Source organism: Cynocephalus volans, chromosome 1, assembly GCF_027409185.1.
Source record: "Cynocephalus volans isolate mCynVol1 chromosome 1, mCynVol1.pri, whole genome shotgun sequence".
NCBI classification, from domain to species: domain Eukaryota; kingdom Metazoa; phylum Chordata; class Mammalia; order Dermoptera; family Cynocephalidae; genus Cynocephalus; species Cynocephalus volans.
In genome coordinates, this window is record NC_084460.1 from 109,669,547 (window position 1) to 109,686,752 (window position 17,206).

The window sequence follows — 17,206 nt, forward strand, 5'->3', positions numbered from 1 at the left end:
ATATTTTATCCCTCCACGCAGAGGCTGGAAATCCAGGGGAACTTTAGATTAGATGGGCATCCCTCTCAGTCAGTTGCTTTTCCTTTACTCTCTTCCCTGACTCTGCTCTCCCTCCCACTTCTTTTATTTCAACAGCCCCATTTGTTTTTATTTCCTTGGTCCTTCTCACTGTCAGGAGAAGGGGTCAGAGCTCAACACTGACAGGTAAAGGCTAACAGAGGACTCATACCTAAAGGGCACATCTAAGGGCCACTCCTCCCTTCGGACCCTTCAGTAGCTCTGGAAGCCAAAGGAACAATGTCTAAGTTCCTTAGCCAGGTGTGCAAGTATCTCTCTGCTTGGGGAACTCCTGTTTAGTCTCCTGGGATACTTGTTCCTTCTCTTGTGCTCAGGTAATGGATCTCACCCAATGACAATTGTCTCTGTGCCTATCACTCTCCCAATTCCACTGTGAGCTGGACAGGGATGTGTTCTTGTTTTGTTTATCTTTGTATCCCTAGCAACTAACCCAGCCCTTGGCATATAGAAGGCTCCCAATAAATGTTTGCTGAATAAATTGAATAATATAGGTGCTTTAGTGCCAAAGGGTTTGATGGGTTTGGCCTGAAGAAGGAAAAAGATAATGATAAATAATAGTAATAATAATAACTACTTGCCCAGATTGAACTGGGTGACAGGCTTTCTATGAATTAACTCATTAACTTGCATATAACAGACAACGACAACCAGCCTGGTTTTCACCTCTCTCCCTTAACGCATCATTGCTCTGTCCATTCTCATCCCGGCTTCTGGTTCATATTAGTGAAAATCCAATCATTTAAGATGCAAAGGAAACTCTGGATATATGGGTATCCTGATCTGGACTCCTCTATTGCAGTGCCTTTGGGAAGCATGGGAGTTCCTTAGCCTAAAAGAAAGCCTTGCTTCGCTCATTCCCACCCTTGGTCCACCTCCCCTTCCATCAGCATATCAGGGTTCAAGTCTGGGGACTGCAATGGACCAGCCCAGGGAGCCAAGCGACCCTAAAGGAAGGTGCTGAGACCCTCACTGTGTGATGGAGCTGAGAGAGTTTTTAAACCATCCATACCACCATGGTGGCAAGGAAGCCTGCCTCATACCTTAGGGCATCTGTGTAATGTAATAAAAGCTGTGGGCACTGTCCCTTTTGCTAGGTTACAGCAGCACAGGTGAATTGAGATGTTAGGTGTTATTGCTTTGGGCTGGAATCCTATCAGTGCAGTGGGTAACACTGGTCAGCTAAGGCCAACTGTGAGCTCTTTACTGGCAGGGTTATACATTTAATTAGTTAGAAATGCGAAAAGGAATTTGTCATTAACTGTACTTAATAAATGGCCTCTGGTAAACAAATTAGAGTCACAGAGGTAAAGAAAAGAGCTGGGAAACTCTTTACTAAGTTCTTGAGTCTGGGGCTAATAACTTAATGGCTGTATTATTTAGGGCAGGCCGTTTTACCTCTCTGGATCTGTTTTCATATCTCTTTACACATCATCTGCTCGGGCTGCCATAACAAAATACCATTGGCTGGGTGGCTTAAACAGCAGAAATTTTTCTCACAGTTCTGGAGGCTTGAAGTTCATGATCAAGGTGCCAGCAGGGTTTGTTTCCTCTGAAGCCTCTCTCTTTGTCCTGTAGATGGCCTCCCTCTTGCTGCCTCTTCACATGGTCGTCCCTCTGTGCACGTGTGCCCCTGGTGTCTCTGTGTGTGTGTGTGCAAACTTACTCTTCTTTTAAGGACACCAGTCAGACTGGATTAGGGCCCACCCTAAGGGCTTCATTTTAACTTAGTTACCTCTTTAAACATCCTATCTCTAAATGCAGTCATGGTTTGAGGTACTGGGGGTACCTCTCCAACACATGGGGGGTTAGGGGGTTAGTACTTCAAACTACGAATTTTGTGTGTGGGGGATACAATTCAGCCCATAACAGGGCTGATAATAAAACACACTTCACTGAGTTATTTCGAAAACCAAAGAGTATGAAGGTGTTCTACAAACAGCAGTGTCCCTTATCATTGCGTTACCGAGAAGCTGATGTGTGCTGGGGGTATGTGGGACCCTCCTATTCTCCTCAGCAAGAAAGAACACAAGCCCGGTTCTGCTCTGTGGTGGGGCCAGGTTCATTTCCCACAGTCTAGACAGGTGAGTGGCAGCTGGCAGGCCTCTCTGCAGATTCTGTCTGTCAAGGCTATGGCAGGCATTGCCTCCGGCTCTTCTCTTGCCTCCAAATTTCCATGGAGATGGGCCATGTGCCCTTGGCGGCTCAGGCACCCAAAGCCCAACAAAGCCAGGCACTGATCGGCATGTCTAAGCTCCCTGCTGGGACCGGTCTGCGCAGATGAAACACCGCTCCCAGCTAAAGGGCTTCAAAGCCAGCTTAGAAACACCGCAGGCTGAAAATAGCTTGCGGGTGGGGAAATCGAAAGAGCCCCAAAAGACGGTTTCCTGATCTTCTTCAGGGGAGGGGACTTTGGGGTTCCCTGGACACACAAGGGTGAGTAAGGTAGGAAGGCTCCAACTGGCCAAACAGGATTCCCAACCTGGCCTCTCAAAGCACCAGGCCCTCAGGTATCCCAACCACAACCAACCTGAAGAAGAATCTATGACTAATACTTTCCCTAGATATTCTGACCGTGATACAAGGAGGTGGGGCAGAGGGCCCCTTGCTGGGAAACCAAACGGGGAGGAGGGCTCATTCCTTGGCATTCTGTAAGGTCACCACAGAGAACGTATCCCTGAGACAGGTTGTGAAGCAAAGAGCATGAGCTTTGGACAGACCTGGGTCTGAATCCTATTGTTTGGCCACGTACTTCTCACTTGGAGGAAGGCACTTGACTTCTCTGAGTCTGTCCTTTATCTGGAAAAGGTAGATATCAGAACTCACTGGCAGGGTTGTTGTGAGGTTTAGAAGGGTTGTCATCAAGTGCCCCGTACAGATTGGATGGGAGCAGCACACAGAAGGTCCTCAAGATGCAGTTGCTGTTATTGTGATTTTATGTTCCCTTAGAAAGGGACGTTCTCAGGAAGTTCTGTCTTCGCTGCATGGTAAGTGCATGGCCTTCTGTAGATGGTAATTAATGTAACTCAGAGAAAGTAACGGAGGAGGTGGAGGAATGGATGGAGAGGGAGAAGATGGGAGGAGGGAGAAGATGGGGGAGGGGAGAACAGGTAGGAAAAGAAGGAGGAGAAGGGAAGAGGGAGAAAAGCAGAGATACTGTGAAGGGCGGAGATATCGTAACCTTGAGGTTTCAGGGTGTCTGCCACTTCTTCTTTACTCTAAAACAGGGAGGAAGTGCAGCCTTTTATTGAAAGTAAGTTCCTTTCCTTTCCCTATAGCTGTGTGCATGTGTGATCTGATCCCACAACAATCCAGGTTACCTTTTCTTGTTCCTGAGCCAAGCAAGGAGGGAGCAGGCCAGGCTCTGGAGATCTTTACGGTGTGGATTTGACCCCTGCTGGTCTAGCTGGGCACCCCTCCTTTGCACTATGCCCTTTTCACACTGGTTCACAGGTTTCTTCTACTCTCAGGGTCTATAAAGCTCCATCAGGGCATAAAAGCGGCCAGAGGGCATCAAGTGGCCTAAGACTCAGGATAATCCCATTGGGAAGGGGTCAGAAGGAGAAGCAGCCAAGAGCCACCGTTTCCTGAGGAGGGAGAAGCTGAGGAAAAGGGAACGTGTTGGCCTGCAGGTAGGGGCTGGAGGTGTGGTCTCTATTGTGGCCCTGTGTGACCTTGGGCAGGTCACTTCTCTCCACAGGGCCTCAGTTTCCTCTGACTGGGGGTGCAAACTTTCTATGTTAAAGGTTTATTTGAGCTCTTCCATCCAAGATGGATTTCTGGACTGTCTGGGTCAAGAGCAGATTGGCAGCAGTCCTCACCCATCCTCATGCTGTGCAGAAGACAGAACACTGAGTGCAGCCTACATGCAGGCAAGAGAAAGTGCGAGCGGCACACAACGGCCATTGTCGGTTCCTGAAAGCCTGCTTGTGTGGTGGGGCGGGGTGGGAAAAGCATGTCCTCCATTTAGGGCAGCTTTATCTTCTGGAGTCAGCAAGGGCTCTGATGAAGGCACTGTATATTGGGGGAGGGGGCTTCTAAAACCCCTGGGTGTGAGGGTCAGGTGTTTCGCAAGGGGAGAGACAGTGTGCTGGACAGTTGTGTGGTGAGGAATTTCTCAGGAAGAAAGGATCTCCTGGAAATGGCTCTGCAGTGAGGTTCTGACATCATCATGCCACTAAGAAAAACCAAGGGTGAGTGTGTCTGGTAAGGCCTGGGAGGCAGTGGAGCTGCGGGGATCTTGCCCTGGTGGTCTCAGTGAGGACCATTGCTGGGCACAGACTCTAGGCCAGGCTTAGGGCTTTACAAAGATTTTTCTTTCAATCCTTGCGGCAACTCTGTTTGAAACTACTATCCCAACATAGAGACTACTATCTCAACAACAAAAAAAACCCTGTGAGGCTCAGAGAGGTTAAGAAACTCACCTAATATCACACAGCTGGCATGTGGTAAAGCTGGAATTCAAACCAAGGCCTGCCTGACTCAAAAATAAACTCAGATTAAAGGACTCAAGGCATAGACAAAATACCTTGGAATGACAGGGCATCTGAAGACAGGGAGGAGGTGAGCTTGGAGTGGGGTGAACCTCTTTTCAACTCCTGTCAGGGGAGAATTCTTGGCAACATGGTCTTATTAGAAGGAATGCTGAGTTCTTTGGCTTGAAGGTAAAATACTAATTGGTGTATTATCGAGCATTACTTTACCCACTGATCTCAAGAGGCTTCAATCCCAAGTACAATGTATATAATAAAATAAATAAATTAGTAGTGAGATTTTCCAGTTCAACTCAAATCTGATTCTTAAGCATGACATATAGAAGGTACATTGCAGATATCTACACAACCAAACTATTCACCGCTTAAAGGGATGCATACACTACCCATTGACCCCAAAGAAAATCAGAGGAGAGCTGCAACAATTTTTTTGGGTTGTTGGGTCAAGATTGGCCAGAAAGGGAAAGGGGGAGGGTATGGCGGTATGTGTAGAAAAAATTCTGTGTTTGGAATACTAGGACTTGGGTTCTAGTCCCAGATCCACCAAGTGGCCTTGGACAGGTCCATTAACCTCCCTGAGCTTCATTTTTCTATTCTATAAGGTATTTTTCAGGAATGCTGTAGGGGATTAGAATAAGTTGATGAATGTAAAATATTTCCAACATCTAGTGCTAGATTCAAGCAGGTGCTTAACAAATGTGGATGAATTGACCTGGAGACGGGCAGAGATGCAGGTCCCGCCTGAGGCATCCGTGCTGCTAACAGAAGCCTGGTAGTGGGGGAGGCAGGTGGAAGGCTGAGCTTGTGCATGGAAGAAGCAGGGGTCCTGTTGGGTGGTTTGTGGAAAGGGAGGAATCAGCCATGGGCAGTGTCTTCTTTGTCTATCTGCCACTTACTATTGGCTTCTGTCCACTCTTTCTTTGGGCTGCTGACTCCCGATTTGAGGCCTTAGAGTTGTAAGCCTGCATTCTGCAGTAGCCTCTTCATTGATCTCTTTGCTGCCAGTTCCTTTCCCTTTCTTCTAGTCCAAATCGCACATGACTCTCAGATTCTCTTGCTCCTGTCTTAAAAACCTTCATCTTTTTATGATTCAAAGGATTGTATACAAACTCCATGACGTTACTCGAGTCTCTATCTTTCCAGTCTTCTCTTTTGCTACTTCTGTGTGGAGTGACCCAGCCCATGCTCCTCACTCTCACTCACCATCTTTTCAAGTCCTTTCCAGCTCCAAGTACTAGCACACACACCTTCTATCTTGTTCGTTCATTCCTTCATCCATTCATTCATCCATTCATACATGGCACAGTGCTGGGCAGCTGGAATAAGTTCTGAAGGAGAGACCCTCTTTTTCTTGCCTCCCACACTCTTATGATACTCATTGTCTCTGCCACTCCAAGGTGTTTGCCTGTTATGGCAGTATTAACATGATCTACATATATTTCTTATATGTAGATAAGTAGATTGTGAACTGCTTGAGGGCTGGACCACTTCATATTCTTGTGGCATTCTCTATAGCACCTGGGGCACCTTAGGTACTTGGAGGAAGATTTGAGTCCAGGATCCATCATGTGTTATTGGTGTGATTTTGAACCTATCACTTAACCACACTGAGCCTCAGTGTCCTCAGACATAAAATAGATTAAATAATTAAATATGCATAAGTAAGTATTCAATCAATAACAGCCCAATACATATTTGTTGGTTGATTAAGAAGATTAAACACTGCTAAGGACTGAATGTTTGTGTGTCCCCACCCCCCAATTCATATGTTGAAGCCCTATTCCACAATGTGATGGTACTGGGAGGTGGGGTCTTTGGGAGGTAATTAGGTCATGAAGGTGGAGCCCTTATAAATGGGGTTAGTTCCTTTACAAGAAGAGATGTGAGAGAAATGATCTCTCCATGTGAGGATACAGCAATCGGGGTCCATCTACAAACTAAGAACAGGGCCCTCACCAGGAACCAAATCAGCTGGCACCTTGATCTTGGCCTTCCCAGCCTCCAGAACTGTAAGAAAGAAATTTCTGTTGATTAAGTCACCCCGTCTATGGTATTCTGTTATAGCATCCTGAACTAACACTAACACTAAGACAAACACTTCTTACACAAAATAGAAACAGGCCAAGAAGTACTCTAACATTCAGACTGTGTAGAGTACAAACTTTTGCTGTGCACGGGTCTCAGAAGGTGTCCAATATTAAATGGTCTAAGAGCTCCTACAGGGGCATAGGAACTGGTTTGGGAGCCAAGATAAGGCAAGCGGAAGAGGGAAAAATTAAGGCGTGTAGTCCTGCCAAAGAGCCTAGTCTAGAAGTTTCTTCTTCGTGTGAAAACTAAAAGGTTCCTTGGCTCTGTGGTTCTATTCTGAGCAGCAAACCTCCCGAGGCAGGAATTAAGTTGGAGTTCAACTCCACCTTGAACCTGTGTGAGCAAGTTTCCCCTCTGCAGATGCTGAGCAGCCTCCTGAGGCACATTTCCACCTCACCAACCCCTCCCAGGTCTTGGAGAGGGGAGTGTGGGAGAGGAGACACAGCTGGAATTAGAGTCCTAGGACTTGGGCTCTAGTCTCAGATCCACCAATTAGTGTGACCTTGGAACAAGCCAATTAATCTTCCCTCTTGAGCAGGTCAGGTGTGAGACTTGAGAGTCTGCATTTGCGACACACACCCAGGTCATGCCATTGCTCCTGGTACGCGGACCATGTGAGGTTCTAGCACAGGCATTGGCCAACCATGGCTCAAGGGCCAAATCTAGCCTGCTGTTTGTTTTGCAAATAAAGTTTTATTGGAACACAGCCATGCCTATTCATTTATACATTATCTATGGCTGCTTTTAGGCTAAGTGGACAGAGCTGCGTAGTTGCATCAGACTGTATGGTGCCCAAAGCCTAATTATTTTAATAGTTAATATGTGGCCCTTTACAGAAAAAGTTTGCTGACCCCTACTTTAGAGGACTGAGGAACTAAAAGACCTGCACTTCATTCTGGGTTGAGCCACTTCACTGTGCTGGTTCTCACTTTCTTGATCCAGAGGACAAAATGATCTCCAAGTTTCTAAGAGGCCTATGATTCTGGGATTTCAGTACTGCATAGAAAACATCATAGTTTCTATAGAAACAGGCATCTGAGAACCATGTTATGTGGCCTCCATTTGCAAGCCACACAAATATACCTGGCCTCACTCTGCAGAGTCCAACAAAGCATTTCCTGCCAGCTGCCATAAGAGGTCTGTGGAAATAGATCACAGCTACTGCCTGATGCAGACTCATCTGGGAATAGAAAGGGGCCTAAGAGAAGGGAAGAGTGAGGACTGGACGCAGATCACCTGAGTCTAATACAGGCTGCTGCTGGCAGAGGGATCCCGGAACATCACATGCCAGCTTCAGTCACACAGATTCCACTTTGCTGAGACACCAACTCAAAAACAATTCCCTAACTCACTGCTCCATGTGCCCCTGACTCTAGGTACATTTGGTCAATCAATATTAATAAGCCCTTTTGAGGTCTCAGATACTGTGCAGGAGACACAGGGATATAGAAGGGACTATGACATCTGGGGCTCCCTGGGGAGTTCACAGTGTGGCAGGAGAGATACCTTGTAAATAAATAATTATAGGAGAGTTCTCAAGCCAGCTGTGAGGAGCAATGTGTGACTTTGGGTCTCTACCTTGAGCAACAGGAGAGACATTAACAAGGCAGAGAACATGGCGGGGAGTGAGGTGGGGTGGCGCAGGACAGTGGGTTTTAGGGGAGGGGGAGAGCGTGTAAAGAAAAGTCAGGTAATAACCAGTTTGGGGCCTGTTGATTCCAATGTGGGCTGCTTGAAGGATTGAATGAGAAAGCTGTGCTTTTCTATCAAAAGCAAAGTCTCTCTTTAGGCCTGCAAATGTTTAACAGGAGTGACGTGTATGTTGCCATGGTTACTTCTCAGAGCTGAGGGGAGTCCCAGTGCACACACACCCAGCACACCCAGGGCTCTTTAGGAGTCACTCATCTTGCTCTATCTCAGCCTACAGGAGAGAACTTGGCCGGAGAGACTTCTGTTAAATGCATAATTTTGGGGAACATTTTTATTTTTTCTCAACCCAAAAGAGTAGTGTTTGTCTACTGCTCACTCACTGTGACTGTAGGATCTCCACAGAATGGGAACACTGGGAACCTACAACCCTGGACAGCTCCTGAACCCGTACAGCCACCACCAGTTATGGCTTCATGAAAGTGAAAAGAAAATCCCAAGAAACAACGAGTTCCTGTGCTCACAATTATTGCAGTGTCCCAGCTGAGCTCTAATTCCTCATCTGGGAATGCGAATCTGTGAGACGGCTGGATGGTATCCCATTCCCTTGCTTTGGGATTCAGAGCATAGTCCATATAGTTAGTGAAAATCCACACTGGCACAGTGTGCAGGCAGATTGAACCACGTGTGCTTGAGAAGTAGCAGAGCCAGCGGACTTTGCAGAGGGACAGTTTCCCCCTTCCCAGGTAAAGTCTCCACATCTGGGAGGGCAGATCTGATGTCTGTGAACACTGTCTGCTCTGCTCAGTTGGTTTGAATACCAGGCTAGGTGTGCCTGTGAGCTACACATGGGCTGACTCAAAGTGAAAAATCCACCAAGAGAGTTTGCCTGCCTGTCTTTGTTCACCAAGAATTGCAAAAAATACAGTCTTGTCCAGTGAAAGTCTGGGGAGATTTTTTCCTGTTTAGAGTCTTGTCTAGGATACCCTGTTTGCAGTTCAAATGGATTGAATGAGAAATCACTGAAAGAAATGTTGCTTTACTACCAACCAGCCACAGTGGCTCAGGATGGGTAACACAGGCTCAAGGCTGCTGCTAGCTTGAGGCTGAAGGCTGGATTGGGGAGGATGTGAGGCTCAGTGAAGAGTTTGAGAAAATATGTAGGAAGTCTCTGCATTTATATTTCAGGCTGGGACAATGGCCGAGCACCCCAGGACTTTGCTCCTCAACCTCGTGGGGACCGAGTCAGCTTTGTGCCATGCCTTAGTGCTTTGCTTGGATTCCAGACCTGGCACCCTCTACCTTCACCTTGACAGCAAGCTCAGGGGCAATCCCCACCCTGGCAGCACAGCCAAGCTCACTTAAGTACAGTGCCAATAAATAACCCTAGAATGACAGGTTGTTAGCTACAGATAATTTAAAGATAATCTAGACCAAATTCCTGAAGCAGAAGTCAAGAGAGTGAAGTTCTAAATGTCGGCCCTTTCTTGTCATCAACTAAATACCTTCTATTTATCACCTAACAATGATTCTGACCACTATCCAAGCACTCCCCTAGTTCCAGGCACTCTGCTAAGAGCTCTACATGGGTGATCTCATTTAACCCTCAGAACAATGCTGAGGGAGAGACACCATAATTGTTTCTATGTTGTGAAGACTGAAATGGAGGCTTGGAGAGTTCAGTGGCTCATCCAGTGTCACATGGTTGGTGGTGGGAGGGGCTGAGTCTTCTGAATCCTAGTGTAATGGTGAGTCTCTTCTTCTGCACTGACTCAGTTGCAAGTCCAATAAGCTATATTTGAATCACTTATTTGAAAATGGCCAGCACACCTTACTTATCAAATGAGTTTCTGATGGTTCCACAAAACTAAATTCTCAGCCTCACAAATACCCACATACAACTCTTCCTAAGACTATTTTTTTCCCCAAGATTTTTCACTAAGTACCCGTTTCTGTCCTGCTCCAGATTTTACTGCCTACTGTGCTGGCAACCTGAAGGCAAGACTCCTTCCCCTTTCTCCCTCCCTCCACAAGCATATTTATAGAACACACATGAGCCAGGCAGGTGGTAGGCTTTGAAGGGGACACAAAGATGAAGAACACATGCTCCGCATTTTCCAAGTACTGGCAGAGGAAAGGTATGATGGGAATACAGATGCCTGTGACACAGGGCAACACATAATCAGCGTGCTGGCGAGATAGAAGGCAAAATTAAGTGCTCTAGGAATTCAGAGGCTGGGCTTACTTCTGGGGGGGCCGCCAAAAACTCCAGAAAGGAGATGGCCATTGGGTAGGTCTTGCAGGAGTAGCAGAATTTCAACAGTAGATGTGGAGCCTTTTCCTTGGACTAGGTCTAAATGCTTCCTGTTTTCTGAATGCCCGGCTTGTGCAGTACATAGAGTACACTGTCTAACAAATTTTCTAGCTGGACACCAGGCACTTGGGGCTAGGCTAGGAATCATGGGCTTCAGTCTTGGTTCTGATGCTACTGCTGAACATAAATTGTATAAGTCCTGCCTCTTCTCTGGGCCTCTGATTTTCCCCATCTATGAAATAGAAATATGAAGGAGCTGGATATAACCCTGCTCATGGGTTACCAGTTAAGAACACATGTAAAATTATTTGCAAGCCAAAATGAAATATAAATACAAGAGACTATTTCTCACTATTCTTATTCTTGTTACAAAAACTAAAAATAACGAATGCCATGTGCTTCTTATTTATCCAATAGCCTTTTTTTGAGTAACTACTTGGGGCCAGGCTCTGGGGATACAAAGATGAATAACACTCAGGCTCTGTTCTTGGAATCTGAAAGGTCTAGAAAAGGAGACAGTAGGTGCAATTGATAGTATAAGTTTAATGTGCTAGGACAGAGGCTGGGCTAGAGCTTGGCAGGAGCTCTGCACTTTCTCAGTGGTACTTCATGTAGACGGTAATGCTAAAGGCAAGAACTTCAAAATCAGACATCGACTGGCATGTTCCAGGAGAAAATAGAATTAAAGGGGAGGGGAAATTTAAAAAAGAAAAGGTTTGAGTGTATACTATGTTCCAGGCACTTTCACATCCATCGTTTTCATAACAAGCTAGGTGTTATTATGCCTATTTTATAGATGAGGAAGCTGAGACTCAGGGAGGTTGAATAACTTTCCAAGGTTTATAAAACTAGAAAGCAAAAAGTCAAAATTTAAACCCAGGTTATCTAATTGCAAGTCTGGTGCTTTTCTTGGTACCCCTATTAATTTCTCATCAGTCAATGTTTTCATATAATTCATTTTATGCTAATCTTGAATGACCCTCTTACTTGGATTTTTTCTCCCCAGGAGAAAGACTGACCTGTGATATGAGAGATTTGACAGTAACACCTACCACTGACATTTCCTTTTGCACTTCCTGTGATAAACCCCTTTCCTCCTCCTACTCTCTCCTGACTTTGCCTTCTCCTCCAAGCCCAGTGAAGCTGCCAAGGAATAAAGAATCCCAGCAAATGAAGAACCTGCAAGAAAGCTCCCTGCTCTCTCAGCCACTAGCCTATAAATCCTGGGACAAAACTCACTGAAAGAAGGAAGAACTTTGTATATAATTATGTCCAAGAAGGAGTTCGTGTCAGACCAATATCTGATTATGCCTTAATTTTGTGGATCAATATATGATTGTCAGACTTGCTTATTTTACTGCTAAAGAAAACTGAGACCCAAGAAGGTGAAAGGACTTGCTCAAGGTTACACATCAGTGCAAGGCAGAGTCTGGACCAGAGCCTCGGTCTCCTGACTCCCTGGACAATGTTTTTCCACTAAAATAAATTGCCTCTTTAGCTTTTTCCACTAACAACTCAACTTCATGAGATCATAGCCCTTTCAAGAAGAAAGCTCAGTGCTGGTGTCTCTGCAAAAGCCAGAAGCCCAGGGCTCCCTCCTTGGTCTTCACTCTGATCAGCTCATGTCCTCATCTAAAGAACAGGAAGTGTCTTCATTTTTAGCTCTGAAAGTACATTGTGGGGGGTAGGAAAGGGGGATTTGGGGACGAGAGTTTCTGCCTATGATGGTCAAGAGCAATCAGCAGACACTTTACTCTTGCCTGAAGAAGGAGAAGATATAAAGTCAGACATGTAAGGGGAAGACGGAGGTTGTCCTGGAGTCCTAACCAGAACATGACCTCAGCAAGAGCTTCCCCAAGCCCCAGAGTGGGGGTTGAGGGGCAGATTCTGCTCTGCTGATTCTCTTCTCTGTTTTGATAGGGCTGGATGCCAGAGCAGGGACTGAGATGGCAGCACCAGGGCAGGAAAGTTTTCAGGAACTTTATACAACCACCGGTGCTGCCCCCACTCTCTGCTAGCACCCACAACTTCCCTGCCAAGGCAGGAAGGAGGAACACATGATTCAGTTTAATAATTTATGCAAATTGAAAAGTTTACTGTTGAAATAAATGGGACTTAAGAGGACAACAGAGAAATAAAAATTCCTAAGTCCTCTCTTAAAGAATGGGGGTTTGGAGATAATATTTCTTGATGACCTTGTCCTGGAATATAGATGGTCCTCGACTTACAATTTTTTGACTTTATGATGGTGCGAAAGCAATAGGCATCCAGTAGAAACCATACTTCGAATTTTGAGTTTTGATCTTTTCTTGGGCTATTGATACTGTCTCACGATGCTGGGCAGCGGCAGTGAGCTGCAGCTCCCAGTCAGCCACGTGATCATGAGGGTAAACAACAGATGCTGTGCAGTGTACTGTGTTTGCCAGATAATTTTGCCCAACTGTAGGTTAATGTAAGTGTTCTGAGCACGTTTAGGATAGGCTAGGCTAAGCTATGATGTTCACTAGGTTAGGTGTATTAAATACATTTTCGACTTACAGTATTTTCAACTTCCGATGGTTTATCAGGATGAAACCCTATTGTAAGTCAAGGAGCATCTGTATAACAATCTGATTATCTATTAGATGGGTGTGAAATAGGCAAATAACCCCTCCCTTGGACAGCCAGTCAAGTTTTGTCTCCTACTACTGGTGGGATCACAACCTTAGCATTAACAGCCTGGGATATCAAAGCACACAGATCCAGATCCATGGAGTGCTAGGACTGGAAGAGACTATTTGTCTATTTGATATAGACAAAGAGCATTTGTCTATATCAGTGGTTCTCAAACCTGGCTGCCCATCAGAATCATGCGGAGAGCTCATTACAAATTTAGACTCCCGGGAAGCAACCCAGAGATTGATTAGGTAGATCTGGGCTGAGGTCCAGGGATCTTCATTTTCAACAAGCAGGTCTGATTTAAGAACCAATGATCTGGTTCAACACCATCCATCCAACTATCAAAACTTTTACATGAGATGCTGGTTTTATGGCAAAGAAAAATGAAGTGGCAAAAGATAGGTTAGTAGCCCATCCATTCAGCTATCAAAACTTTTACATGAGATGCTGGTTTTAGGGCAAAGCAAACTGAGGTGGCAAAAGATAGGTTAGTAACAGCACTTGGACTAGAAGCTGGTGTCCTGCCTGCTGGTATGGTGCCTTTGCCAATGCCCTTACACATGCCTTCTTTCCCCCAGCTCACCAGCCCACTGAGAAGCTGTAGGGATCATCCAATCCACAGAAGAACCAGCTGCCAGGAGCTTTGACTGAGTCCCTATTGGGATTGCTGGTGGAAATGGCTGGTAAGGGATTGGGGGTGCAGGTAGTTTTAAGGGCACTCTCAGAAAGCTGTGTTTTATATTCTGCTGGGTTAAAATGGAAGGCACAGCTGGCCTCTAAGGCATACTACCCAGTGTTCTAGACAGAAAGGATAGCCAGTTCCTGGAAGCAGCTGCTATGGTAGAGGAACCAGAGTGGTGGAGGCAGAGTGTGTAAGGAGACAACAAGAGAAGAAGATGTCTAGAGGTAATGGGAGGCCAGACCACACGGATTCCTAGGCCATGGTATGATCTTGGGCTTTTACTCTGATCCACTGCAGAGTTTTGAGCAGAGGAGTGTCATGATCTGTCATATTTTCACAGGGGTACTCTGATGCGAGGGTGAGAACGCACTGCATATAGCAGGGTTAGAAGCAGGGAATCCAGTGAGAAGAGTTTGCAGTAATCCAGGGGACAGAGGATGGCAGCCAGACCAAGGTAGTAGCAGTGCTGGGGGTGAGAAGTGGCTGGATCCCAGATTGTTTAAAGTAGAGCTAACAGGTTTTCTGATGGGCTGGGTTTGAGAATGAGAGATAACATGAGGAGGTGAGGGTGTGTCAAATCTTTCGACTTGAGCAATGGGAAAGTTGGAGCTATCATCAACCGAGATGGAGAAGGCAGTGGATGGAGAAGGTTTAGGGCACGGACAGCAGAAGGTCAGTTTTAGACATGTTTGAGATACTGTTAAACAGCAAAGGGAAATGCAGCACAAGACTCACAGGCCTAGAGCTTGTGGGAGGCTGGAGACAGGGTTTGAGGCATCATGGACACCCACGTGGTATTTAAATAGTCTTAGGCTAGATGAGGTCATCAAGGAAGTGAGTACAGACAGGAGAGAAGAGGGTCAAGGACCCTGCCTGGAGACCCTCCAGCATTGGGAGGCCAGAGAGAAAAGACACTGAGAAGGAATGACCAGGAAGGTAGGAGGAAAACCAGGAGCCAGTGGAGTCCTAGAAGCCAAGGGGACAAAGTGTTTCCAGAAAGAGGGAGTGATCAATTGGGTCAAATGCCACTGAAAAGTGCAGCATGATGAGGGTTGAAAACTGACCCCTAGATTTCGGATATTGGAGAACACTGGTAGCCTGACAGGATCAGCGTTTGACTCCTACCTTCATGAAGCACCACAGTTTGACGACTGACTGTCATTTAGGACTCCCTTATTGTGAATTCTGTATTCTCAACTGTGTTGTAAACTTTGCAACATCAGAGATGATGAGTCAGCCTATCCCCAGTGCACCGGGTCCCCGGCAGGCTGCAGAGCCTCACCGAGCCTGCTTAGGTCCTGATACAGTTTGCTAACAGACCTACCTGAATGCCCTTACCTCTAGGACACTGACCTGGAGCAATTATCCTCATGCTTGGCTTACCTTGGACGCAGAATTTCAGTTCCTTGGGGTCAGTGATGCCCTTCCTGCTTTCCCTGATCATAGCCCGGTTCTTCTTGGTTTCTCCCCAGAGATTGGTGCCTCCGTACATGCTGGGGATGTTGAGAATGGCAATGCCTTCAAGGAAGATGTTGCTCAGGTCCACCCCAACCCCGTCGCACTGGGGGAGCAGAGAGAAAAGGCCTTCTGTAAGTGTTCTTAGTGTATCGCAACCCGAGGTGCTATGTGTGTGTTTGTGTGCGTGTGTGTGTGTGCGTGGTAGGGACTTTCTTAAAGGATGTGACATGTCCTCAGCCAGCACCCTGCTGGCCACTGTCAAAAGCTGAATCTTGGGCAGAGTTGCTCAGGCTTAATGCTTTGACCACTGTAGTGGGATGGGGAGCTCCAGTCGTGGCCAGCTCTGGGGAAGACAGTGCAAGGCACCTGGGGGATCATCGTAGGTCTAAAAGTGCATTAGGGATGGTTCTCAAGTCAATTGCAAAACTGTTCTCCAGTCTAACCTCATTATCATCAATTCTGCCCCTTCCTAACCATTGTGAAGATTTAGTGGGACATTGAATCCAGAACCTAACACAGAGCAGATTCTCAACAAATGGCAGAACACTTTCATTTTATCCCTTTTTATTTTATCCACCTTGTGAGAAGTACAAGATATTAAGATTTGTATGGCTTTTAGAATTTGCCTGCCTCCCACATCTGTATTGTAAGTGCAATTCTGGCATGTGCAATTGCTGATGTAGCAAAATTTCCTTATCCAGCCTCTACCACCGGCATCCCCTGCCAGGTACAAAAGGCCAGGAGGTTTGAATTTGCATGTCTCACATATTTATAAAGTCAGCCCTCTTTGGCATAATGCTTACCAACACAGCAAGAAATATATTAGCTCTGATCCTCATTCCCCAGGATTATAGGTAGTTTACTTCATTTACAGAAGAAAAAACTGGACCCAGAGAGGCGAGCTATGTCATCTAAGATTGCACAGCTGATAAATAACAGAGCAGGGATTCAAACTTGGGGATTTCACTACAAAGTCCAAAAATCAAAAGCACACAATAAAAATCTACTGTCCTTGAGGTTACCTACAAATCCAAACTTCCAGAGACTTCTCAACAAAGGAGAAAGAGAAAGGTAGGGCTTGTTGCCCCTCATATTGACTGACCTCCTGATTTATTTGAAGTTCATAATTTATGTTATCATCATCGCCAAACTACAAAATGTTGTTTCCCCAACTACAAATGGAATAAAGTGAGCTTCTTTGGTAACTGGGGACTTATTTCTTCACTGGGAAATTCTGATAATTTGAAAAGTCTCTCAAATGTTGATCCAGATTCTCTCTCCTTCTTGCTCCAACCCCTTGGTCCTATTCTTCCTTCTGAAGCCAGACAGAACGAGCCTTCCTTCTCCATCAGGGACCAGCCCATCAGATACATGCTGATAGTCATCATTATCACTGGGCATCTGTATTAAGCATTGCCATCTGCCACATAAGCTTTTATACACATTTCAATCACTGTCTTCATAATAATCCTATACATTAGTTACTAGGACTACCCTTCTTTACATTTGGGGCAACTGAGGCACAGAGGAGGTTAAGTAACGCACTCAGAGTCACACAATTTACAAGTGGAGGTACACAGATCTGACTGCAGGCAATCAGAGCCTAAGTCTTCACCACTCCTTAATTTCTCCTCCCTCTCACACTGCCGTTTGGTTGTGCCTCCTCTGAGCACTGTCAACTCTCTTAACCTTCTCCTATGGGACTTGGTTTTCAGACCTTTGCTCATCCTGGTTGCCCTGTTTTGCACACTCCAGTTTGTTACCTTCCTACTTGGTAAGGCCCCATCATCT

The 17,206-nt window shown here is 45.9% G+C and overlaps 1 protein-coding gene across 3 annotated transcripts in view; it reads right to left on the bottom strand.

Moving 5' to 3' along the window:
* DGKG (diacylglycerol kinase gamma) overlaps nucleotides 1-17,206 on the bottom strand; it is a 148,589-nt gene that overhangs the window by 17,757 nt on the left and 113,626 nt on the right. For all 3 annotated transcript variants that reach the window (XM_063092352.1, XM_063092351.1, XM_063092350.1), the window contains one exon: nucleotides 15,341-15,518. In XM_063092352.1, the coding sequence (XP_062948422.1) occupies nucleotides 15,341-15,518 (178 nt within the window). The remainder of the gene's footprint in view (nucleotides 1-15,340; nucleotides 15,519-17,206) is intronic.